This window comes from Prionailurus viverrinus, chromosome E2 (genome assembly GCF_022837055.1).
Source record: "Prionailurus viverrinus isolate Anna chromosome E2, UM_Priviv_1.0, whole genome shotgun sequence".
Taxonomy (NCBI): Eukaryota; Metazoa; Chordata; class Mammalia; order Carnivora; family Felidae; genus Prionailurus; species Prionailurus viverrinus.
Genome location: NC_062575.1, coordinates 45,884,808 through 45,906,851, shown reverse-complemented (window position 1 = coordinate 45,906,851; position 22,044 = coordinate 45,884,808). Strand labels below are relative to the sequence as shown.

At 36.6% G+C, this 22,044-nt stretch overlaps 1 protein-coding gene and 1 pseudogene across 1 annotated transcript in view; one reads left to right on the top strand and one right to left on the bottom strand.

The window, feature by feature from the left end:
- LOC125152563 (uncharacterized) overlaps positions 1-22,044 on the top strand; it is an 80,301-nt gene that overhangs the window by 13,706 nt on the left and 44,551 nt on the right. The window contains 4 exon segments of the mRNA XM_047834642.1: positions 1,434-1,448; positions 15,216-15,342; positions 15,592-15,687; positions 19,256-20,827. Of these exon segments, the coding sequence (XP_047690598.1) occupies positions 1,434-1,448; positions 15,216-15,342; positions 15,592-15,687; positions 19,256-20,827 (1,810 nt within the window).
- On the bottom strand, positions 6,197-7,018 carry LOC125153592 (14-3-3 protein theta-like; annotated as a pseudogene).

The window sequence follows — 22,044 nt, the reverse complement described above, 5'->3', positions numbered from 1 at the left end:
TTTGTGCCTTTGGTTTTACTTTGTATCGTGTATACAATACATTGAGTATAGTGTTTAGATTAAATCTTCATTCTCCATCTCCATATTTGTCATCATCTTACAAAATTGAGTATAGTTTTTGGATTAGATCCATTCTCCATCCTCCATATTTGTCATCCTCTTTCAACATTTTCATCTCTTTGTTATTTTACTTTGCATCCTAGGAGAGCTTCTTAGTTCTCATGTCCATGGTCACATTGACAGCTCTGTCCTTTATACCCTCCAATATCTATTAAAAAATATTTTCCATCTCCTGGGTATTTTAATTCTGTAGTTGAATCTCTGTTATGTTGGCATTCCTTGATCTTGCCCATTTCCTTTTTCATCTCATCCCTGTTTTACGTTTCAGCCAGATCTCTCCTTCAGCATAGAGCTTCCCTCCTCTCTCCAAACACACCTCCCTGTATTCACCAACCTGGAAGCTCCTACACCTATGTTTTCTTCTAAAAATTGTATAGTTTTAACTCTTAGCTTTAGGTCTTTGATTCATTTGGAGTTAATTTTTGTACCTGGTATGAGGTAGGGATTCAACTTCACTGTGTTGCATTTAGATAATCTGGTTGCTCCAGCACACGTGTTGAAAAGACTATTCTTTTCCCCAGTGAATTGTCTTGGCACCTTTGCCTAAAATCACTAAAATGTGAGGGTTCATTTCTGAAATCTCTGCTTTATTCACATTGATCTCATATGTCTATACTTATGCTAGTACCGTAACTGTCTTGATTATTGTAGCTTTGTATTATGTTTGAAATTGGGAAGTGTTGAGTCCTCCAGGTTTTTTTTTTTTTTCTTTTTCATGATTGTTTTGACTGTTCTGTGTCCCTTGCATTTTTATAAGAATTTTATTAGGATCACCTTTGCCATTTCTGTAAAAAAAAAAAAAAAAAAAAGGCAACTGGTATTTTGATAGGGACTCCATTGAATTTGTAGATCAGTTTGAGGTGTATTGTCATCTAATATTGTTTTACAATCCGTGCACATGGGGTGTTTTTCTTTTTTTTAGGTCTTTAAAATGTCTTTCAATAATATTTTATAATTTTCAGAATGTAAGTTTGACAAGTATTTGTTAAATTTGTCCTTAAGTATTTTATTCTTTTTGATGCTATTGTAAATGGGATTGTTTTCTTAATTTTATTTTTTGTTTATTTATTATTTTGAGACAAAGGGAGAGAGTGCAAGCACATGAGCAGTGGAGGGGCAGAGAGAGAGAGAGGGAAAGAGAGGGAGAGAGGGAGAATCCCAAGCAGGCTCCCCACTGTCAGCATGAATTCCAATACGGGACTCGAAATGACAAAGCATGAAATCACAACCTGAGCCGAGATCAAGAGTCAGATGCTTAATTGACTGGACCACTCAGATGCCTCTTTATTTCATTTTTGGATGTTCTCTACAAGTGTCTAGAAATACAGGTGAGGTTTTTGTGTTGATCTTATATCCTGCAAACTCACTGAGTTGTTTATTGGTTCTAATAGAATTGTAGTGGATTCCTTAGATTTTCTATATACAAAATTATGCCATATGAAAATAGTTTTATTTTTTCTGTCTAATCTGGATGCCTTTTATTTCGTTTTCTTGCCTGATTACTCTGTCTAAAACATTCATCACAATGTTGAATAAAAGTGTACACCCTTGTCTTGCTCCTGACCTTAACAGGAAAGCATTTAGTCTATTACCATTTATTATGTTAGCTGTAGATTTTCTGTAGATGCTTTATATAGCATTGAGGAAGTTTCCATTTTTTGCTAGTTTGTTGAGTGTTTTTATCATGAAAAGATGTTGGAGGGTTTTTTTTTTTAATGTTTATTTATTTTTGAGAGAGAGAGCACAAGCAGGGGAGGAGCAGAGAGAGAGAGAGAGAGAGAGACAGAATCTGAAGCAGACTCCTGGCTCTGAACTATCAGCACAGAGCCCAATGCAGGGCTCAAACCCACGAACTATGAGATAGTGACCTGAGACGAAGTCCGATACTCAATGGACTGAGCCACCCAAGTGCCCCCAAATTTTGGGTTTTGTTAAGTGCTTTTTCCGCATCTGTTGAGATGATCATGTGGTTTTTGTTCTTTATTCCGTTGATACCATGTATTTCATTAATTGACTTTCAGGTGTTAAACCAATATTGCATTCCTGGGATAAATCCTTCATAATCATTTTTATATATTTTTGTCTGTTTTTTAAAAAAAAATTATGTTTATTTATTTTTGAGAGAGAGAGAGAGCATGAGCAGGAAGGGACAGAGAGAGAGGGAGACAGAGAGTCTGAAGCAGGCTCCAGGCTTTGAGCTGTCAGCACAGAGCCCAATGTAGGGCTCAAACCCACGAACTGTGAGATCATGACCTGAGCCAAAGTCGGACACTTAACTGACTGAGCCACCCAGTCACCTCTATTTGTTTTTAAAGAGCAGTTTTTGGTTCATAGCAAAGTTGTAAGTATAGAGATTTCCCATATACTCCTTGTCCCCATGCATGCACAGCCTGCATGACAGAATATTATCAATATTCTCCACCAGAATGGTTGGTACATTTATTACAATTTGTGGACCTATATTCCCCAAACCTATAGTTTACATTGGGGTTCACTCTTGATTTTGTGTAGTTGATGGAATTAGACAAGTTTATAATGGCATGTACTCATCATTATAGTATCATACAGAGTATTTTCACTGATTTAAAAATCCTCTGTTTTCTATTCATTGCTCCTCTCTCCTCCACCAACTGCTGGCAATCAATGATCTTTTTACTGTCTCCATAGTAGTTTTGCCTGTTTCAGAACATCACATAGTTAGAATCATACAGTATATAGCCTTTTCAGATCAGCTTCCTTCACTTAGTAATATGCATTATAAGGTTCCTCCCTGTCTTTTCATGGCTTGATAGCTCATTTCTTTTTAGTGCTGAATAATATTCCATTATCTGAATATACCACTGTTTATTTATCCATTCACCTACTAAAGGACATTTTGGTTTCTTTTAAGTTTGGTAATTCTGAATAAAGCTGCTATAAACATCTGTGTTCCCGGGGCACCTAGGTGGCTCAGTTGGTTAAGCATCCAACTCTTGATCTTAGCTCAGGTCTGACAGTGTCTACCCTTTTTTTTTTTTTTATTGTTTAATCCATTTACTACTAATGTTAACACTAAAATTGTTGGATTTATGTTTTCTATGTTCGTGTCTTTTTTGTTTCTCCTTTACTGCTTATTTTTTCCCTTAAGTAAATGTTTTCTACTATAAAATTTTAACTTTTTAAATTATTTTTGACTATATTTTTCTCTGTGCTTGTTCTAGGGCCTATCATATACATTTTAACTTACAAGAATCTTCAAGTTTATGCTAAATTCCAGTAAGATATAGAGACATTACTCTAGCTCTATTCTCTCTTCTGTTTTTTGTATTATTATTGTTACGTGTATTACATCCATGTTACAAACCCAATGCATTTCATATTATATCTTTTTTTTTAATGTTTATTTATTTTAAGAGAAAGAGAGTGAGCAGGGTAGGGGCAGAGAGAGAGAGAATCCCAAGTCCACGCTGTCATGCTGTCAGCACAGAGCCTGACACAGAACTCAATCCCATGAACTGTGAGATCATGACCTGAGCTGAAATCAAGAGTTGGATCCTACCCAGGTGTCCCATTCTAGTTTTCATCATTTGTTCATATGGGTTGGAGTTCCCAACGGTTGTCATTTGCCTTACTCCAGTATAACTTTGCTTTCAAGATTTTCTCTTTGTCTCTGGCCTTCAGCATTTTTGCTATGATTTATCTGGATGTGTGTGTGTATGTGTATGTTTTTACTTGGAGCTCATTTAGTTTCTTGGATTCATAGAGTATTTTTCATCAAATTTGGATAGTGTTCAGCTATTTCTTGGCATGTTTTTTAATACCTTTATCTTTTTCTTGTCCTTTTAGTACTTTTACCATGTGTATATTGGTATACTTGATGTATATATTTGATAGTGTACTTGATGTCCCACATTTCTCTGAGGTTCCATTTATTTTTCTTCATACTTTCTCCTGTTTGGTCCTCAGATTGTGTAATCTTGTTTTAGTCTACAAGTTTGCTAATTCTTCATTTTGCCAATTCAGATCTTCTAAGCTTGTCTAGTGAATTCCTCACTTCGGTTATTGTACTTTTTAATTTCAGAATTTGGCTCCTTTTATAACTCTGTCTCTTTATTCATCTGTTTCTGATGAGACATTCTCACTGTACTATCCTTTTTTTTTTTTTTTTTAAGTTTTTGTTTTAATCACCTGGTACTCATGACAAGTGCACTCCTTAATTCCCATCACCCATTTTACCCATCCTCTACCTACCTTCCCTCTGGTATCCATCAGTTTGTTCTCTATAGTTAAGAGTCTGTTTCTTGGTTTGCACTCTTTCTGTTTTTTCTCTTTGCTCATATTATTCCTTAAATTCCACATATGACTGAAATCATACGGTATTCGTCTTTCTCTGACTGAATTATCTCACTTAGCATTATACTTTCTAGACCATCCATGTTATGGCAAGATTTCATTCTTTTTTATAACTAAATTACATTCCAGCATACACACACACACACACACACACACACACACACACACACGTATGTATGCATGCGTATGTGTGTGTGTATACATGCTGCCATGTCTTGGCTATCATAAACAATGCTGCAATAAACATAGGGGTGCATGTATCTCTTTGCTTTTTGTTTTGTTTTTTTGTTTATTTTTAAGTAGGCTTCACACCCAGTGCAGAGACCAGTGCGGGGCTGAAACTCATGACCCTGAGATCAAGACCTAAGCTGAGATCAAGACTCAAATGCTTAACTGACTAAGCCACTCAGGTGCCCCAGAGGTGCATGTATCCCTTTGAATTAGCATTTTTGTGTTCTTTGGGTAAATACCCAATTGTTTAATTGATGGATTGTAGGACAGTTTGATTTTTAACTTTTTGAGGAACTTCCATACTGTTTTCCAGAGTGGCCACACCAGTTTGCATTCCCACTAATAGTGTAAGAGGGTTCTCCTATCTCTACATCCTCACCAACACCAGTGGTTTCTTGTGTTGTTGATTTTAGCCATTTTGACAAGTGTGTGGTGATCTTTCTTTGTAGTCTTTTCATTGTAGTCTCCTGCCCATTTTTTAATTGGATTATTTGGTTTTGGGGTATTGAGTTTTATGTTTTTTATATATTTTAGATACTAACCCTTTATCAGATATGTCATTTGCAAATATATTTTCACATTCCATGGGTTGCCTTTTAGTTCCGTTGATAGTTTCCTTTGCTGTACAGAAGCTTTTTATGTGGCTGTAGTCCCAATACTTTTATTTTTGCTTTTTTTTTTTTTTGGAGGTGTAGGTGAATTTTTCTTGGGCAGTTGTCAACTTAAACAGCAACAAATGAAAATTGAAGGAAACTTCTTGTTGTCACAGCTAGACAAGTCCTCCATCATATATGATAAGGGAGGCATTTCAATTTGTGACCCCGAGCACAGAAATGTCAAATACTAATCTAATACAAATACTTCTGGATTGTCTAATCTAATACTTCTGGATTCCTACCGAAAACAAGTACATTAAGAGCGTGGAAAAGTTACTTACTGAAAGGAAACCCCTGAAGGAGAGTAAGGGAGGGAAAGTAGAAATTAAGTTATGTAGAACACTTATAAAGTGTAATGAACTACATTTTCTTTTTTTTTTTTTTTTAAAGTATATTTCTTTTGAGAGAGACAGAGACAGTAAGAGTGGGAGAGGAGCAGAGAGAGGGAGAAAGAAAGAACCTCAGGCAGGCTCTGCACTGTCAGTTCAGAGCCTGACGTAGGGCTCAAATTCACGATCCATGAAATCATTACCTGAGTGGAAACCAAGAATCGGATGCTTAACTGACTGAGCCACCAGGCGCCCAGCATCTTCATATCTTCATAGTAATATAAAACACAGTCACTTGCAGAACTGGTTCGGATTACTTAAATACCAAATACATTTTTAGTCCTCTACATAAGTGTTTGAATGTTATCAATGTTTATATGAAATGAACCTATTAATACTTTTCTACAGCAGTAACTGCACAGCAAGAACACCAAGACAAACACAATCAAGGAATGGAGTTTTCCCAAAGCTGCAGTGTGAAAAGACTATAAACAGTTGATTCCATACACATGAATGGGTTTATTTGATGTAGGAAATCCAAATAGAATAAGGAATGGAGATGAGTAAAAAGGTTTCTTGTAGGGAAGAAGGATGACACCTTATATGCTTTTAGTTTTCTGCCCCTTCTGCCATATCACATTCTTCTACTACACTGTCTGATGTCCATAAGGTTAGGTTGTCTCTATTAACATGCCTCAACTACATGATGAGGGTGTTGTCTCTGTGTGAATCTTCATTCAGTGTATCAAGTTCTGCAGTGTCCTCAAGCAGTTTTAGCCAGTGTGCAGGAAAGGTCTGGGTTAGTAAATATCTCATAGTAAAATACAGAAAAGTTAAGAGCCAGCCCAAGGTGGATTGGGTATAGGCTGCATCTCTTTCTTGCTTATATCAAAAGCCTCTTGGTAAGCTCCTTGGGAATTATCGATCATTTGTTTTCAATAAACACCATATGCAACTTCAGCAAGATACCTGAAGTAATCTCCCTTCATTTTCTGATAGGAGACCTTACTTTTTATAATTAGTTGCATAGGCTGTTAAATAGTTATCCAATAATTCTAGCACCATGGTGCAGATGGACCTCAGTTTAGACTCCACTTTCTCCCAGTAGTCCTTAATCAACTGCAACTTCTTGTCTGAGGTGTCAGTTTTCTGGTCACTGCTCCAGATGACCCTCCACATGGACCTGCAGCCCTGACCATGTTCTCATAGGACACTGAGAGCAGGTTGTGTTCCTTGTTGCACAGCTCAGCACCCTGCTCAGTCATGGCCTTCATGCAGATGGCTATGTCACTGTAGTGTTTGGCCTGCCCAGCCCAGCTTCACCTTCTGGATGATTTACAACTTCTCCATGGGGGCCAGGAGAGGAGAGTAAGGGCAAGTACCAACGAGATCAACAGGAGGTATGGGGAGGGCCTTCATATCTCCACCGCTGGGGCACAAGTCTATTTTTGTTTTTGTTTCCTTTGCCTCAGGGACCTGTAGAGAAAAAAATTGCTACAGCTGATATCAGAGAAATTAGTGCCTGTGCTGTCTTTTAAGATTTTATGTTTTCAGGTCTCCCATTTAGATCTTTAATCCATTCTTTTTTTTTTAATGTTTTATTTATTTTTGAGAGAGAGAGAGAGAGAGAGAGAGAGAGAGAAAGCTAAGGAGGGGCACAGAGAGAGGAAGACACAGAATCTGAAGCAGGCTTCAGGATCTGAGCTGTCAGCACAGAGCCTGACGTGGGACTCGAACTCACGAACCGTGAGATCGTGACCTGAGCCGAAGCCAGACACTTAACTGACTGAGCCACCCAGGTGCCCAATCTTTAATCCATTCTGAATTTATTTTTCTACATAATGTAAAAAACTGTTCCATTTTTGTTCTTTTGATGTTGCTGTCCAGTTTTCCCAGAACCATTCATTGAGGAGACTATCTTTTTCCCATTGGAAATCCTTCCTGCTTTGTCACCAAGATTAATTGACCATATAAATGTAGGTTTATTTCTAGATTTTCTATTCTGTTCTATTGATCTATGCTTGTTTTTGTGCCATACCATATTGTTTTGACTTCTATAGCTTTGTAATATAACTTGAAGCCTGGAATTGTAATACCTCCAGCTTTTCTTCTTTTCTTTTTTCTTTGTTTTTATTTTTTTTTTTAATTTTTTAAAGTGTATTCAGTTAGAGCGTGTGTGTGCAAGTGGGGGAGGGGCAGAGAGAGAAGGGTAGAGAGAATCCCAAGCAGGCTCCACACCCTCAGCTCAAAGCCTGACGTGGGGCTTGAACCCACAGACCGTGAGATCATGACCTGAGCCAAAGTCAGATACAACTGAGCCACCCAGGTGCCCGTTTGTAAGTTTTTATTTAAGTAATCTCTACACCCAGCGTGGGGCTTGAACCCATGATGCCCCCAAGATCAAGAGTTGCATGCTCTTATGACTGAGCCAAGTAAGCATCCCTGCTTTTCTTTCTCAAGATTGCTTTTGACTATTCAGGGTCTCTTGTGGTTCCATACAAATTTTAGGATTGTTTGGTCTAGTTATGTGAAAAATGCTGAGGGGTAGTTTGATAGGGATTGGATTAAACGTGTATGATGCTTTGGGTAGAATAGACATTTATGTTTTATATTTATTGTTTTTTAACAATCTCTACACCCAATGTGGGGCTTGAATTCATGACCCCAAGATCAAGAGTCATAAGCTGTTTGGACTGTGCCAGCCAGGTGCCTGGGTAGCATAGACATTTGAACAGTATTTGTTCTTCCTGTCCATTAGCATGGAATGTCTTTGCATTTCTTTTGTCATTTTCATTTTCTTTCATTTGTATTTTATAGTTTTCAGAGTGCAGATCTTTTATCTTTTGGTTAGATTTATTCCTAGTATTTTATTTTTTGTGCAATTGTAAATGGGATTGTTTTCTTAATTTATCTTTTTGCTACTTCATTATTGACGTATAGAAATGCAAGATTTCTATAGATTGATTTTGTATCCTGTGACTTTACTGAATTCATTGATCAGATCTAGCAATTTTTTTGTACAGTCTTTCAGGTTTTCTATATAGTATTACATCATCTGCAAATAGTGCAAATTTTACTTTTTCCATACCGATTTGGATGCCTTTTATTTCCTTTTGTTGTCTGATTGTTGTGGCTTGGACTTCCAGGACCATGTTGAATAAAAGTGGTGAGAGTGGATAACCTTGTCTTGTTCCTAACCTTAGGGGAAATGTTCTCAATTTTTCCCTATTGAAGATGATATTAGCTGTGGATTTTTTGTATATGGACTTTACTATGTTAAGGTATGTTTCCTCTAAACCTACTTTGTTGAAGGTTTGTATCATAAATGGGTGTTGTACTTTGTCAAGTGTTTTTTCTGCTCTAGTGAAATGATCATATGTTTCTTATCCTTCCTCTTATTGATGTGATGTATGACATTGATTGATTTGAGAATTTTGAACCACAGTTGCATCCCAGGAATAAATCCCACTTGATCATGATAAATTATTTTTTTAATGACGATTTTTGTATCTATGTTCATCAAAGATATTGGCTTGTAGTTCTCAGTTTTTCTGGTGTCTTTATCTGGTTTTGATATCAGGGTCATGCTGGCCCCATGGAATGAATTTGGAAATTTTCCTTTCTCTTCTAGTTTTTAGAATAGTTTGAGAAGAATAGGTATTAATTCTCCTTTAAATGTTTGCTAGAATTCACCTTTGAAGTCATGTGGTCCTGCACTTTTGTTTGTTGGGAGTTTTTTGATTACTGATTCAACTTCATTGATGGTAATTGGTCTGTTCAAATTTTCTATTTCTTCCTGTTTCAGCTTTGGTAGGTTATACATTTCTAGGGATTTATCCATCTCTTCTAGGTTATTCAATTTGTTGGCATATAGTTTTTCATAATATTCTCTTATAATTGTATTTCTATGGTGTTTGTTGTTATTTATCCTCTCTTGTTTGTGATTTTACTTATTTGGATCCTTTCTCTTTTTTTTTCTGTTAAATCTGGCTAGCGGTTTATTAATTTTACTGATTTTTTGCAAAGAACTAGCTCTTGGGTTCACTGATATGTTCTGGGTTTTTTTAGTATCTATATCATTTATTTCTGCTCTAATCTTTATAATTTCCTTCCTTCTGCTGGTTTAGGTTTTATTTGTTGTTCTTTTGGTAGACCCTTTAAGTGTAAGTTTAGACTGTTTCAGATTTTTCTTGCTTCTTGAAGTAGGCCTTTACTGCTATAAACTTCTTTCTTAGAAGCCACTTTTGCTGCATCCCAAAAGTTTTGAACCATTGTGTTTGTATTTTCATTTGTTTTCATGTGCTTTTTAATTTTTCTTTTATTTCCTGGTTGACCCATTCATTGTTTAGTAGCATGTTATTTGACTTCCATGTATTTGTGGTCTTTCCAGATTTTTTTCTTGTGGTAGACTTCTAGTTTCATAGCATTGTGGTCAGAAAAGATGGATGGTATGACTTTGATCTTTTTGAATCTTTTTGAGGATTGTTTTGTGTCCTAATATGTGATCTATTTGGAGAGTATTTCATATGCAGTTGGAAAGAATGTGTAGGGGTGCCTGGGTGGCTCAGCTGGTTAAGCGTTTGACTCTTGGTTTTGGCCTAGGTCATGATCTCATGGTTCATGAGTTTGAGCCCTACATCAGGCTTTACACTGACAGTGCAGAACCTACGTGGGATTCTCTTTCTCTCCCTCTCTCTGCCCCTCCCACATCTCTTTCTCTCAAAATAAATAAATAAACCTTTTTTAAAAAAGAAAAGAATGTGTATTCTGGTGTTTTTAGAAAGGAATGTTCTGAATATATCTGTTAAATCCATCTGGTCCAATGTGTCATGCAGAACCATTGCTTCCTTGTTGATTTTCTGTGTAGATGATCTGTCCATTCATGTAAGTGGGGTGTTAGAGTCCCCTATTATTATTGTATTATTATCAATTAGTACCTTTATATTTGTTATTAACTGTTTTATGTCTGGGTGCTCCCATGTTGGCTGCATAAATATTTACAATTGTTATATCTTCTTGTTGGATTGTCCCCTTTATTGTTATATAGTATCCTTTTTTGTCTTTTATTACAGTCTTTGTTTTAAAGTCTAGTTTTTGCATTATAAGTATCACTACTCTGGTTTTCTTTTGACATCCATTTGCATGATAAATATTTTTCCATCCCCTTATTTCCAATCTGCAAGTGTCTTTAGGTCTAAAATGAGTCTCTGGGCATCTCGTTGGCTCAGTCAATTAAGTGTCTGATTTCAACTCAGGTCATGATCTCACAGTTCATGGGTTCAAGCCCTGCATCAGGCTCTATGCTGACAGCTCAGAACCTGGAGCCTGCTTCAGATTCTGTGTCTTCCTCTCTCTCTGCTCCTTCCCCGCTTGTGCTCTCTCTCTCTCTCTCTCAAAAATAAATATTAAGAAATAAATGAATCTCTTATAGGTAGCATATAGATGGGTCTTGTTTTTTTGTTTTTTTTTTAAATCCATTCTGTCACCTTGTGTCTTTTGATTGGAGCATTTAGTCCATTTACATTCAAAGTAAGTATTGAAAGATATGTATGTATTGCCATTTTATCCCTTGTTTTGTGGTTGTTTCTGAAGATTTTCTCTGGTGGTTTCTTGTCTTTCATGGTTTGCTGGGGTTTTTTACTGATATATTAGGTTTTCTTTTTTCTTTACATATTCTTTACATATTTATTAGTGGTTTTTGATTTGTGGTTACCATTAGATTTGTATATAATGTCTTCTGCATGTAGCAGTCTGTATTACATTGAAGGTCATTTAAGTTTGAATTCATTCTTTATTCCTCTCCTTCCCATGTTTTAGATATATGGTAGTCATATTTTACAAACTTTTATTTTGTGAGTTCCTTGACTAATTTTTTATAGAAACATTCACTTTTACTGCTTTTATGTTTCCTATCTTCATATTGTCATTTTTGGTCTTTCCTTTCTACTCAGAGTCCCCTTTAATATTTATTTCTTCCAGGGCTTGTTTAGGAGTCATGAATTCCTTTAGTTTTTGTTTGTCTGGGAAACTCTATCTCTCCTATTCTGAATGATAGCTTTTCTGGATAGAGTATTCTTGGCTGCATCCATTCAACACTTTGAATATGTCATGCCACTCCTTTCTGGCTTGGAAAGTTTCTACTGAAAAATCCACTGATAGCTTTATGGGGTTTCCTTTCTATTTAACTGTCTTCTTTTGTCTTGCTGCTTTTAATATTTTTTCTTTCTTACTATATTTTGCCAATATGATTACAATGTGTGTTGGTGTGGATCTGCTTTTGTTGATTTTGTTGGAGGTTCCCTGTACCTCCTGAATCTGGATCTCTGTTTCCTTCCCCACATTAGAAAAGTTTTCACCTATTGTTTCTTTAAATAAATTCTCTGCCCCCTTTCCTCTCTCTTCTTCTTCTGGGACTTGTATGATACAAGTATTACTAAGTTTGATGGGGTCACTGCATTCCCTAAATGTGTTCTCAGTTTGCTTAATTCTTTTTTTCCTCTTTTGTTCAGCTTGATTACTTTCCATTATTCTATCTTCTAGGTCATCAATTTGTTCCTCTGCATTATCCAGCCTGCTGTTCATCCCACCAAGTGTGTTTCTCATTTTGTTTACTGAGCCCTTTATGTCTGCTCTATTATTCCTTATCTCTGTATTAATAGTCTCACTGATGGTCTTCACTCCTGGTCAGATCCAGTGAGTATTGTTATGATCATTGCTTTAAATTCTCCATCAGGCATGTTACTTATATCTGTTTGCTTAGATCTCCAGCCATGGCCTTGTCCTGTTCTTTCATTTGGGACAAATTTCCTCTTCTCTTCTCTTCTCTTCTCTTCTCTTCTCTTCTCTCAAGTCTCTGTGCCTGTTGCTGTGTGGTAGAAGGGTCAACTACATCTCTTGTTCTTGAGGGTAATGGCTTTATGAAGAAGAGGTCCTGTAGTGCCCTGCTATATAGAGTCCCCTGTTTCCTGACGCCTGTTGCTTCTGGGAGTATCTCCAATGTGTGCTGCTTACCTCTGCTGTTGTGTCCAAGCTGCTTTATCTTTCAGGCAAGTTGTCTGCAGAGGCTCTCTTTGCCTGTTATGGGCAGCGTTTGGGCCCTGGCCTGAATGTGGTGCATTTTAACTGGGTGTGCTCTGGTCTGTTTGTGAAATGAGACCTGTTGCCACTGCCATGGGAACCAAGGCCTCAGTACTTCCAGGTCAGGAAATACAGTGTTGGCAGGGATTTGAGCTGGTCTTCTGTGGGGGAAAGACCTCCCAAACTGGGACTGAGGCAAGTGTAACTGGGAGGGGCATTTCTTCTGGAACAACAAAGGGAAAACTTGGTGTACACAAGTTAGGTATTGAGTGTGGGCACTCTAACAGTTTCTGCAGGTGGCCCTGTGCTTATGCTGATGGGTGCTGGAGGGAGATGGTGTCAGCTAGTTCCTTTGTTCCCAGGTGGGTCTCTCCATGAACACTGCCTTTCTGTGACACACTCCAAGATGAGCAACTAACCTCCCCACTGTGTGCCCCAGGCACTCTTCAAATCGCTATTTCCACACCGTATGTCAGTGGGATGTTTGCCCTGCCTTTTCTCCAAGAATAGCTCCAATGTCCTCCAAGCTCTCGCAGGGCCAAGCTCAGAAACCTTTAAAAGTCTAGGCTTTGGGGCGCCTGGGTGGCTCAGTTGGTTGTGTGTCCGATTTCAGCTCAGGTCATAATCTCATGGTTCATGTGTTTGGGCACCGCATCGGGCTCTGTGCTGACAGCTGGGAGCCTGGAGCTTGCTTCGGATTCTGTGTGTCCCTCTCTCTCTGCCCCTCCCCCACTCATTCTCTCTCTCTCTCTCTCTCTCTCTCTCTCTCTCTCTCTCTCTCTCTCATTCTCTTTCTCTCTCAAAAATAAATAAACATTAAAAAATAAAAGTATAGGCTTCAAGCCCTGTGGTTGCAAGAACTCATGAAATTTGGGCCCTTTAACTTCCCAAGCCAATTGCTGTGGGTGATTCATTTTCCCCATGTGCTCCCCTGTGTGCTAGTCTTGTCTCTCTCCCTTCTCCATTACTGTAGTGCCCTCCCCACTGCAGGGGGGGTATAATCTGTTTCTCTCCCATACATGGGGCTTGAATTTACAACCCTTAGATCAAGAGTTGCATGCTCTACTGACTGAGCCAGCCAGGCGCCCCTCCTTATTTTTTAAAAGAATAATAATAGTAGCCACTACATAGTAGCCTTATAAGGGGAATTTAAAAGTTAATATAGCTAAAGAAGTTATTATAGTACCTGGCAAATAATAACTACTCAATAGTTGACAGCGATGATAATGTTGATGGTAGTAATGATCATAGATCATAGAGACAGTTTCTTAGAAACATCACAATCTAGCCTTTGGTGATTTTATTTTCTATTTCCCATTTTGTCTATCTCATTTGTACTATTTCTTGAATAAATTTTCCCAAATGTGGGATATATGTGCTTTTTGTTCTCAGAGTCTTTGCAGATAAATTATTTTTCCTTATTTCCTTATTTGAATTTTGAAGTTTTTAAATAAGGAGGAAGAGTTAGATGTATGTAATCAAGTAACATTCTTTTCCAGAAATTTGTCATTTGTTTCTTGGCTTCTTTTACATCACAGTCATGGTTTTAATTCTCATCCGCTGATTGTAAATAAAACAAACAAGAAACAGGGTCGCCTTGGTGGGTCAGTTAGTTAAGCATCCGACTTCGGCTCAGGTCATGATCTCACAGTTCATGAGTTCAGGCCCTACATTGGGCTCCCTGCTGTCAGCACAGAACCCACTTTGGATCCTCACTCTCCCTCTATCTCTGCCCCTCCCCACTCATGCACATGCTCTCTCTCTCTCTTCCTCTAAACATAAATAAACTTTTTTTAAAAACAATAAAACAAGAAACACAAACCTGAGTCCCTTTGATGCTTAACTGTTGATTCTGTCCTTGGCCCTTTACCCACTATGTATGTTCTCTACGTTCTCTACAACTATCCCTATCCTTCAGCCATGGATTCAGCTCTCAATTTTAGGTTGATGGCTAATTCTCATGTTTTGTCATACCTCTAACTGCATAGTAGACCTTTCCATCTGGAAGTTCTATAGAAATTTCAAATTTTGCACCTTCAAATTTTCATACCTCTGCTCATCCCTCCTGCCTTATTTCTCTTCTGTCCCCACTTTCTCCATGTTCCTTTTCTCACCAGATCACACAATCACTTGGACAGGTTCTAAGATAGTTACCTGTAAGTCATGTGTAATTCTTTCAATTCTGTCACAGATTCAGTACAAATCTGTGACCACCATCTTCAGTTTCATGCATAATAGATAACGAATGCTTAAGTTTACTGACTCAATAATTAACACCTTACAGGATATTTCTACTGTGGGTTTTTTTTTCCCCTCACAGTGTAATACAAAATTAGGTAAATATGAAGCCTTAAGATACAGTTTGTAATGAACTCTGATCCCTGGATACTAGCTACATGAGTTCTTACATATTTTGACCACTGCATCTAATTTTGATGACTTCATATTAATTAGGATTGTGCGTTTACAGCAAACAGTGACGTTTAAGGATGTGGCTGTGGACCTCACCCAGGAGGAATGGCAGCAGCTGAAACCTGCTCAGAGGAACTTGTACCGGGATGTGATGCTAGAGAACTACAGCAACCTAGTCACAGTAGGTAAGGGTAGCTTTGCAATTTTACATAGAATTCCTTCCCATTTTTGAAATGTATGAAACTTTTAACTTGCCTTTTCTTCACATGATTGTATGTATTCATCTGCAGGGTGAAGCCTAATTACTTTGTCTCACTGTGGAAATTCCTTTCTCCTTATCCTTCACAGACCCTCAAGCCCCTAAGACTCAGCCCAAGGTGTGGATAGTTGTCTCCAGCATTAACATGCAAGTCCTTTGCTATTTCCTGTAATAGGTTATCAAGTCACCAAACCAGATGTGATCTTCAAGTTGGAACAGGAAGAGGAGCCATGGGTGATAGAGGAAGAAATGCTTGGGAGGCACTGTCCAGGTGAGTAAGCAAAAAAGCAGCTCTGAATGAGAAAGCCACACAACAATTGTTCATGGGGTTGACACCATTTCACATTTTCCAAGATTTTTTTTTCTTTAAGTGTATTTATTCTGAGGGGGGGAGAGAGAGGGTGAGAGAATCCCAAGCAGGCTCCACACTGACAGTGCATAGCTTGATGCAGGGCTCTAACTCATGAATCATGATATCATGACTTAGCTGAAGTCAGACATTTAACCAACTGAGCCACCCAGGTGCCCCCCTTTGGCTAATTTTATACATTTCCTGCTCCAGATGTTGAAATAGCAATTTCTCTAGAAATGCCTGCTTCCTTTAGTGGGAAATGATTTGGAGACCAAAATCCGGGCACAGTGCTTGCTCATTGCTTCTAGAGCTGGACAAAGCCAGGAAAAATACACTTTTTAGATAGAAAAAAATGTATGTGTTCATACTGATACATCCAATTCAAATTAAGGAGTATAGGGTTGTTACTTACCTTTTTTGTTTTGTTTTTGTATCTTTTATACTGAAAATATTGGCTCCTTATTGCATTAAAATTTTATTTGCTTAATCCATATATATTTCTCAACCTTGGCACTGCTGACATTTTGGCTAGATAATTCTTTGCTGTGGGGGACTATCCTATACATTGTAGGATGTTTATGTAGGGTGTAGAATGTTTAGCACCCTCTGTGGCCCTCTACTTATTAGGTGCTAGGAGCACCAATCCCCTTTCTCACCACTCCCCCAGTCATGACAGCCAAAAATGTCTCCAGACCTTCCAGATACTGCCAAATGTCTCTTGAGGCCCCAAACTGATCTAATATATATATATGTATGTGCATATGTATATATATACATATATATGTATATATATAACAATATATATTGCATATTGCACATTACATATATTACATATTATATATATTGTATATATATATAATATATATATATATACAATATATATTAACAATAATACCATTATTACTAATGATTAAAAGACTACTAAATGTAGTTTAAGACTTCTTTGGTTGTATTTTTTTCTCATTTATGATATAGTCAAACTACTGTGTTTAATTTTTTTTTTTTCAACGTTTATTTATTTTTGGGACAGAGAGAGACAGAGCATGAACGGGGGAGGGGCAGAGAGAGAGGGAGACACAGAATCGGAAACAGGCTCCAGGCTCTGAGCCACCAGCCCAGAGCCCGACGCGGGGCCCGAACTCATGGACCACGAGATCCTGACCTGGCGGAAGTCAGACGCTTAACCGACTGCGCCACCCAGGCGCCCCCAAACAACTGTGTTTAAAAAGTCACTTTAAAGGGACTAAGTGGCCCTAACTTGATATGTAGGTTTACTTGTTTCCATTTGTTTTCAATTTTTAAGAGTTATTTTTTTCCTCTTTTTTTAGATTTAATTTTTTTTAATTATGTAAAAATTTACATGATTCCAGTGTCAAAGCTATAAAACAAATCAGAGATGTCATACTTCTTTTTATTCAGGATATATAAGTGAAAAGAAATCAATGTGCAGAACAGCATTTAGAATATGCTACTTTTTTTATAAAAAAGAGTGGCAGAGGCATGTGTGTTAGATATGTGTTACATGTATGTATGTGTATATACATATATGTTTAGTATATGTATAAATTAAAAGAATATAGGAATAACCTCAAAACTAATAAAAATGCTTACCTGTCAGGCAAGGGAGGAATCAGTGTTTCAGGGATAGGGTGGAATCTAGTCTTTTCTGAATATGCTGCTATTTGGTAATTTCCAATTATTATCAACTTGATATTAATGAAAGATGAGGTTTAGTACTCTTGCACCACCACTACCACTTCCCCTTTCCTTTTTCTCTGGATATAGATATATCACAATTTTTGGCTAACTTGATTTTCACTGCTTACTTTGTTCTTTTAGGTGATATATTGTTACTACTGAGCCAAGAAATGACTATTAATTACATATCCTTATATAAATTGCTGTCATTCCTAGGGTTACTATTTGCCCAATTTTTCTGTTTGCTTTGTTTTCTATGTATTTTCTATATATATTTTTTCTATATATTATATATATGTTTTAATGAGAATCTCAAATCCTTGTTTAAGTAGGGAATCAATCAGTGTCATTAGTTTTTCTTATTTTGATGCATCAAAGGATAAAAAGGAAATTCCAAAAATTCTTGTAGCTAACAAATTTTTGATGCTTTTTGAGTAGGAGACTGTTGGATTAGAACCTAGGAGTTTTTTGTGGAGTTCCAAATGGCAATTGTAGAATTCCAGTTGTGTGGGTCTTTTATTTTTAATCTTCTCATCTGCTACCTGGAGGTAGATGCCAGCATTCATGAGGGACAAGCAACAGAAAAGGATTGGAGGGGCGCCTAGGTGTCTCAGTCATTAAAGTGTCTGACTTCAGCTCATCAGGTCATGATCTCATGGTTCGTGGGTTTGAGCCCCATGTCAGGCTTTGTGCTGACAGCTCAGAGGCTGGAGCTTGCTTCAGATTCTGTGTCTCCCTCTTTCTCTGTCCCTGCCCTGCTTGTGCTCTCTCAAAAATAAATAAACTTTATTTTATATATATATATGCCTATATATATGTGTAATTATATATATGCATATATATATGCATATATATGTATTTATATATGCATATATATGTAATTATATATATGCATATATATGTATAATTAATTTAATATTAATTAAATATATGTATAATTAATTTAAATCATATTCAGAACCCTATATGCAAGAGTTTCTAGGAAATGTAGTTCTAACTCACCCTCTGCAGGACGGAGAAACATAGTACGAGGTTGGAAAGATGTTACTTAAGTAAATCCATAATACTTGCCTCAGGGAGTGTAATTGCTCCCTAAGACTTTAAGTTAATCCTCTTCAGGTATCTTATCTCTGCTTTATGAGTACCTGAATCCTTTAATTTGTTCTCTTTTCCAGTGCTTTGTGGCCAAACTACTTTGTTACCTGATTTTTACATCTTAGTAGTACTTTAACTTCTTAGCCCTGCTATTAGTTATCAGTTCCCTATATGCCTTTCATTTCCATTCTTTTGTTGAAATCTCTTGTTTACCTTCTTTATACTCGTTTTTTTTTTCCTTGTGGGTTTGACCTTTAATTCTTTTACTGTCATTTTGATAGATTTTTAGGGAGAAGGGAGAAATAAACATATATATTCAATCCACTGTGTTTAACCACAAGTTTTACTTTCATCCTCTGGTCATTTTGACTCCCTATCCAGTCATTTATATATTCACCCTTTCATCTTAATTATTCTGTTCATGTTACTGATTTCTGCATTATATAAGCACACTTTTAAAATCAGTCAAAGCTATTTAGGCCTATCAGTGTCAGTTTTCTCTCCATAATATTTTCTATCGGAGTTAACCCCTTAAAACTTAAAAACTAGGGACATTTGTACTTTGGATTTCTTTCATATTGGGAGACTAGAGTCAATATCAAAGACCAACTCTGTAGTAGCAAATTTCTGAAATGTTATTAATAGTATAAAGCAGAAAAATTCAAAAGTAATAATTTTTGGTCCTCCATTTTAGAAGTTTGGGAAGTTGATGAACAACAGATCAAGAAGCAACAGGAAGCACTTGTGAGGAAAGTCACATCCATCTCCAAGAAAACTCTGATTAAGGAAAATGTCATTGAATGTAAAAAAGTTACAAAAATATTTCCTTTGAACTCAGATATTATTACTTCAAGACCAAACTTCTATGAATGTGACTCATTTGATAAAGATTTGGAACATAATTTAGACTTACTTAGTTATGATAAGGACTGTATAAGAGAGGAAAATTATGAATATAATAAATACAGGAAGCCATTTTACCCTTGCTCATCCCATGTTCTAACCCCCTTTAAGTGTAATCAGTGTGGACAAGACTTCAATCATAGATTTGACCTCATCAGACATGAGAGAATTCATGCTGGAGAGAAACCCTACGAGTGTAAGGAATGTGGAAAAGCCTTCAGCAGGAAGGAAAATCTTATTACACATCAAAAAATTCATACTGGGGAGAAACCATATAAATGTAATGAATGTGGAAAAGCTTTCATTCAGATGTCAAACCTTATTAGACACCAGAGAATTCATACAGGGGAGAAACCTTATGCATGTAAGGATTGTTGGAAGGCCTTCAGTCAGAAATCAAATCTCATTGAACACGAGAGAATTCATACTGGAGAAAAGCCCTATGAATGTAAAGAATGCGGAAAATCCTTCAGCCAGAAGCAAAATCTTATTGAACACGAGAAAATTCATACTGGGGAGAAACCTTATGCATGTAATGAATGTGGTAGAGCCTTTTCTCGAATGTCATCTGTTACTCTACACATGAGAAGTCACACAGGGGAAAAACCCTATAAATGTAATAAATGTGGAAAAGCCTTCTCTCAATGTTCAGTGTTTATTATACATATGAGAAGTCATACAGGTGAGAAACCCTATGTATGTAGTGAATGTGGGAAAGCATTCTCTCAAAGTTCATCCCTTACTGTACATATGAGAAACCATACAGCTGAGAAACCCTATGAATGTAACGAGTGTGGAAAAGCCTTCAGCAGGAAAGAAAATCTCATTACACATCAGAAAATTCACACTGGAGAGAAACCGTATGAATGTAATGAATGTGGGAAAGCTTTTATTCAGATGTCAAACCTCATTAGACACCAGAGAATTCATACTGGTGAGAAACCTTATGCATGTGCAGTATGTGGGAAAGCCTTTAGTCAGAAATCAAATCTCACTGAACATGAGAAAATTCATACTGGAGAAAAACCTTATCATTGTAATCAATGTGGAAAAGCTTTCAGTCAGAGACAAAATCTCCTCGAACATGAAAAAATTCACACTGGAGAGAAACCATTTAAATGTAATGAATGTGGTAAAGCCTTCTCTCGAATCTCATCCCTTACTCTTCATGTGAGAAGTCATACAGGAGAGAAACCTTATGAATGTAATAAATGTGGAAAAGCCTTCTCTCAATGCTCATTACTTATTATACATATGAGAAGTCATACTGGTGAGAAGCCCTTTGAATGTAATGAATGTGGGAAAGCATTCTCTCAAAGAGCATCCCTTTCTATACATAAGAGAGGTCATACAGGTGAGAAACGCTGAGTGTACTAAATGAGGGAAGGCCTTTTCTTAAATTCAACTCATGCTTTACTTAACTTTTGAAATACATTGGTGTAAACTCAAAACAACCAAGATCTTTATGGAAAAATTATAAAACTTTATTGGAGGGCATAAGACTTGAATAAATAGAAATACCATGTATAGAGATGGAAAAACTCAATATCATAAAAATGTCAGTTCTCCAAAATGAATCTATTGACCTAATATAGTACCAAACATCTAACAAGAATTTTCTAGGATCTTTACAAAATGATTCTAAAATTCATGTGAAATGGAAGTCCCTGGATTGCTGAGATGATTTTGAATAAGAACAGCAAGATCCCATCTTCTACCATATATTACACAAAAGTTATGGTCATTAAATAGTGTGTGGTATCAGAGCATGAATACATAAGCAGATTTTACAGAATAGAATGCCTAGGAATAAGTCAATGAATATATGCAAACCTGGTGTATATTATACATAACAATGACATCATGAATCAATAGAGAAATGACAGCCAATAAAATTTGTTGGAGTATTTGGTTCTCCATATTGGGGAAAATAAAACTACATGCAATCTTACAATATATAAAGAAAACAGAATTCCAAAGGATTTGAACACTGGAATGTGAAAAGCCAAACTGAAATTCTTGGGAGGAAATACAGAATGTTGTCTATGGTTTTGAGGCAGCGAATCATTTTTTTAAAAGGCAAAAGGACCCTGCAGTTCCATTTCTGTATATTCATCATAAAGAAACAAATATGCATAAATATATATATATATATACATATATATATATACTAAATTATGGATGAGGTAATGGATAAATAAAATGTGATATAGTCAAATAATGGAATAGTATACAGCAGTTAAAAGCAATAGACTAGATCTGTATTTTGTAACATGGATAGTTATGTAAAACAATGTTGAGTGGAAAAAAATCAAAATCCTCAAATGAAACATTGTGTAATGACATTCATATAAATTGGAATTAAATCATAAAGAACAGAACTATGTTTTTATTATTATTGAAATATGTATGTATGTAAAATGGACTAGAAGGGTACATACCAAATTATTATTAGTATTTTCTCTAGCAGGGTATTGATCAAAGGGGACTTTTAGCTTTATTTGTAATTTTTATGCCTTAATAAAGATCGAGAGCATATAAATCTTAAAAATTAATGATTCGCAGTGGCAATATGGATGG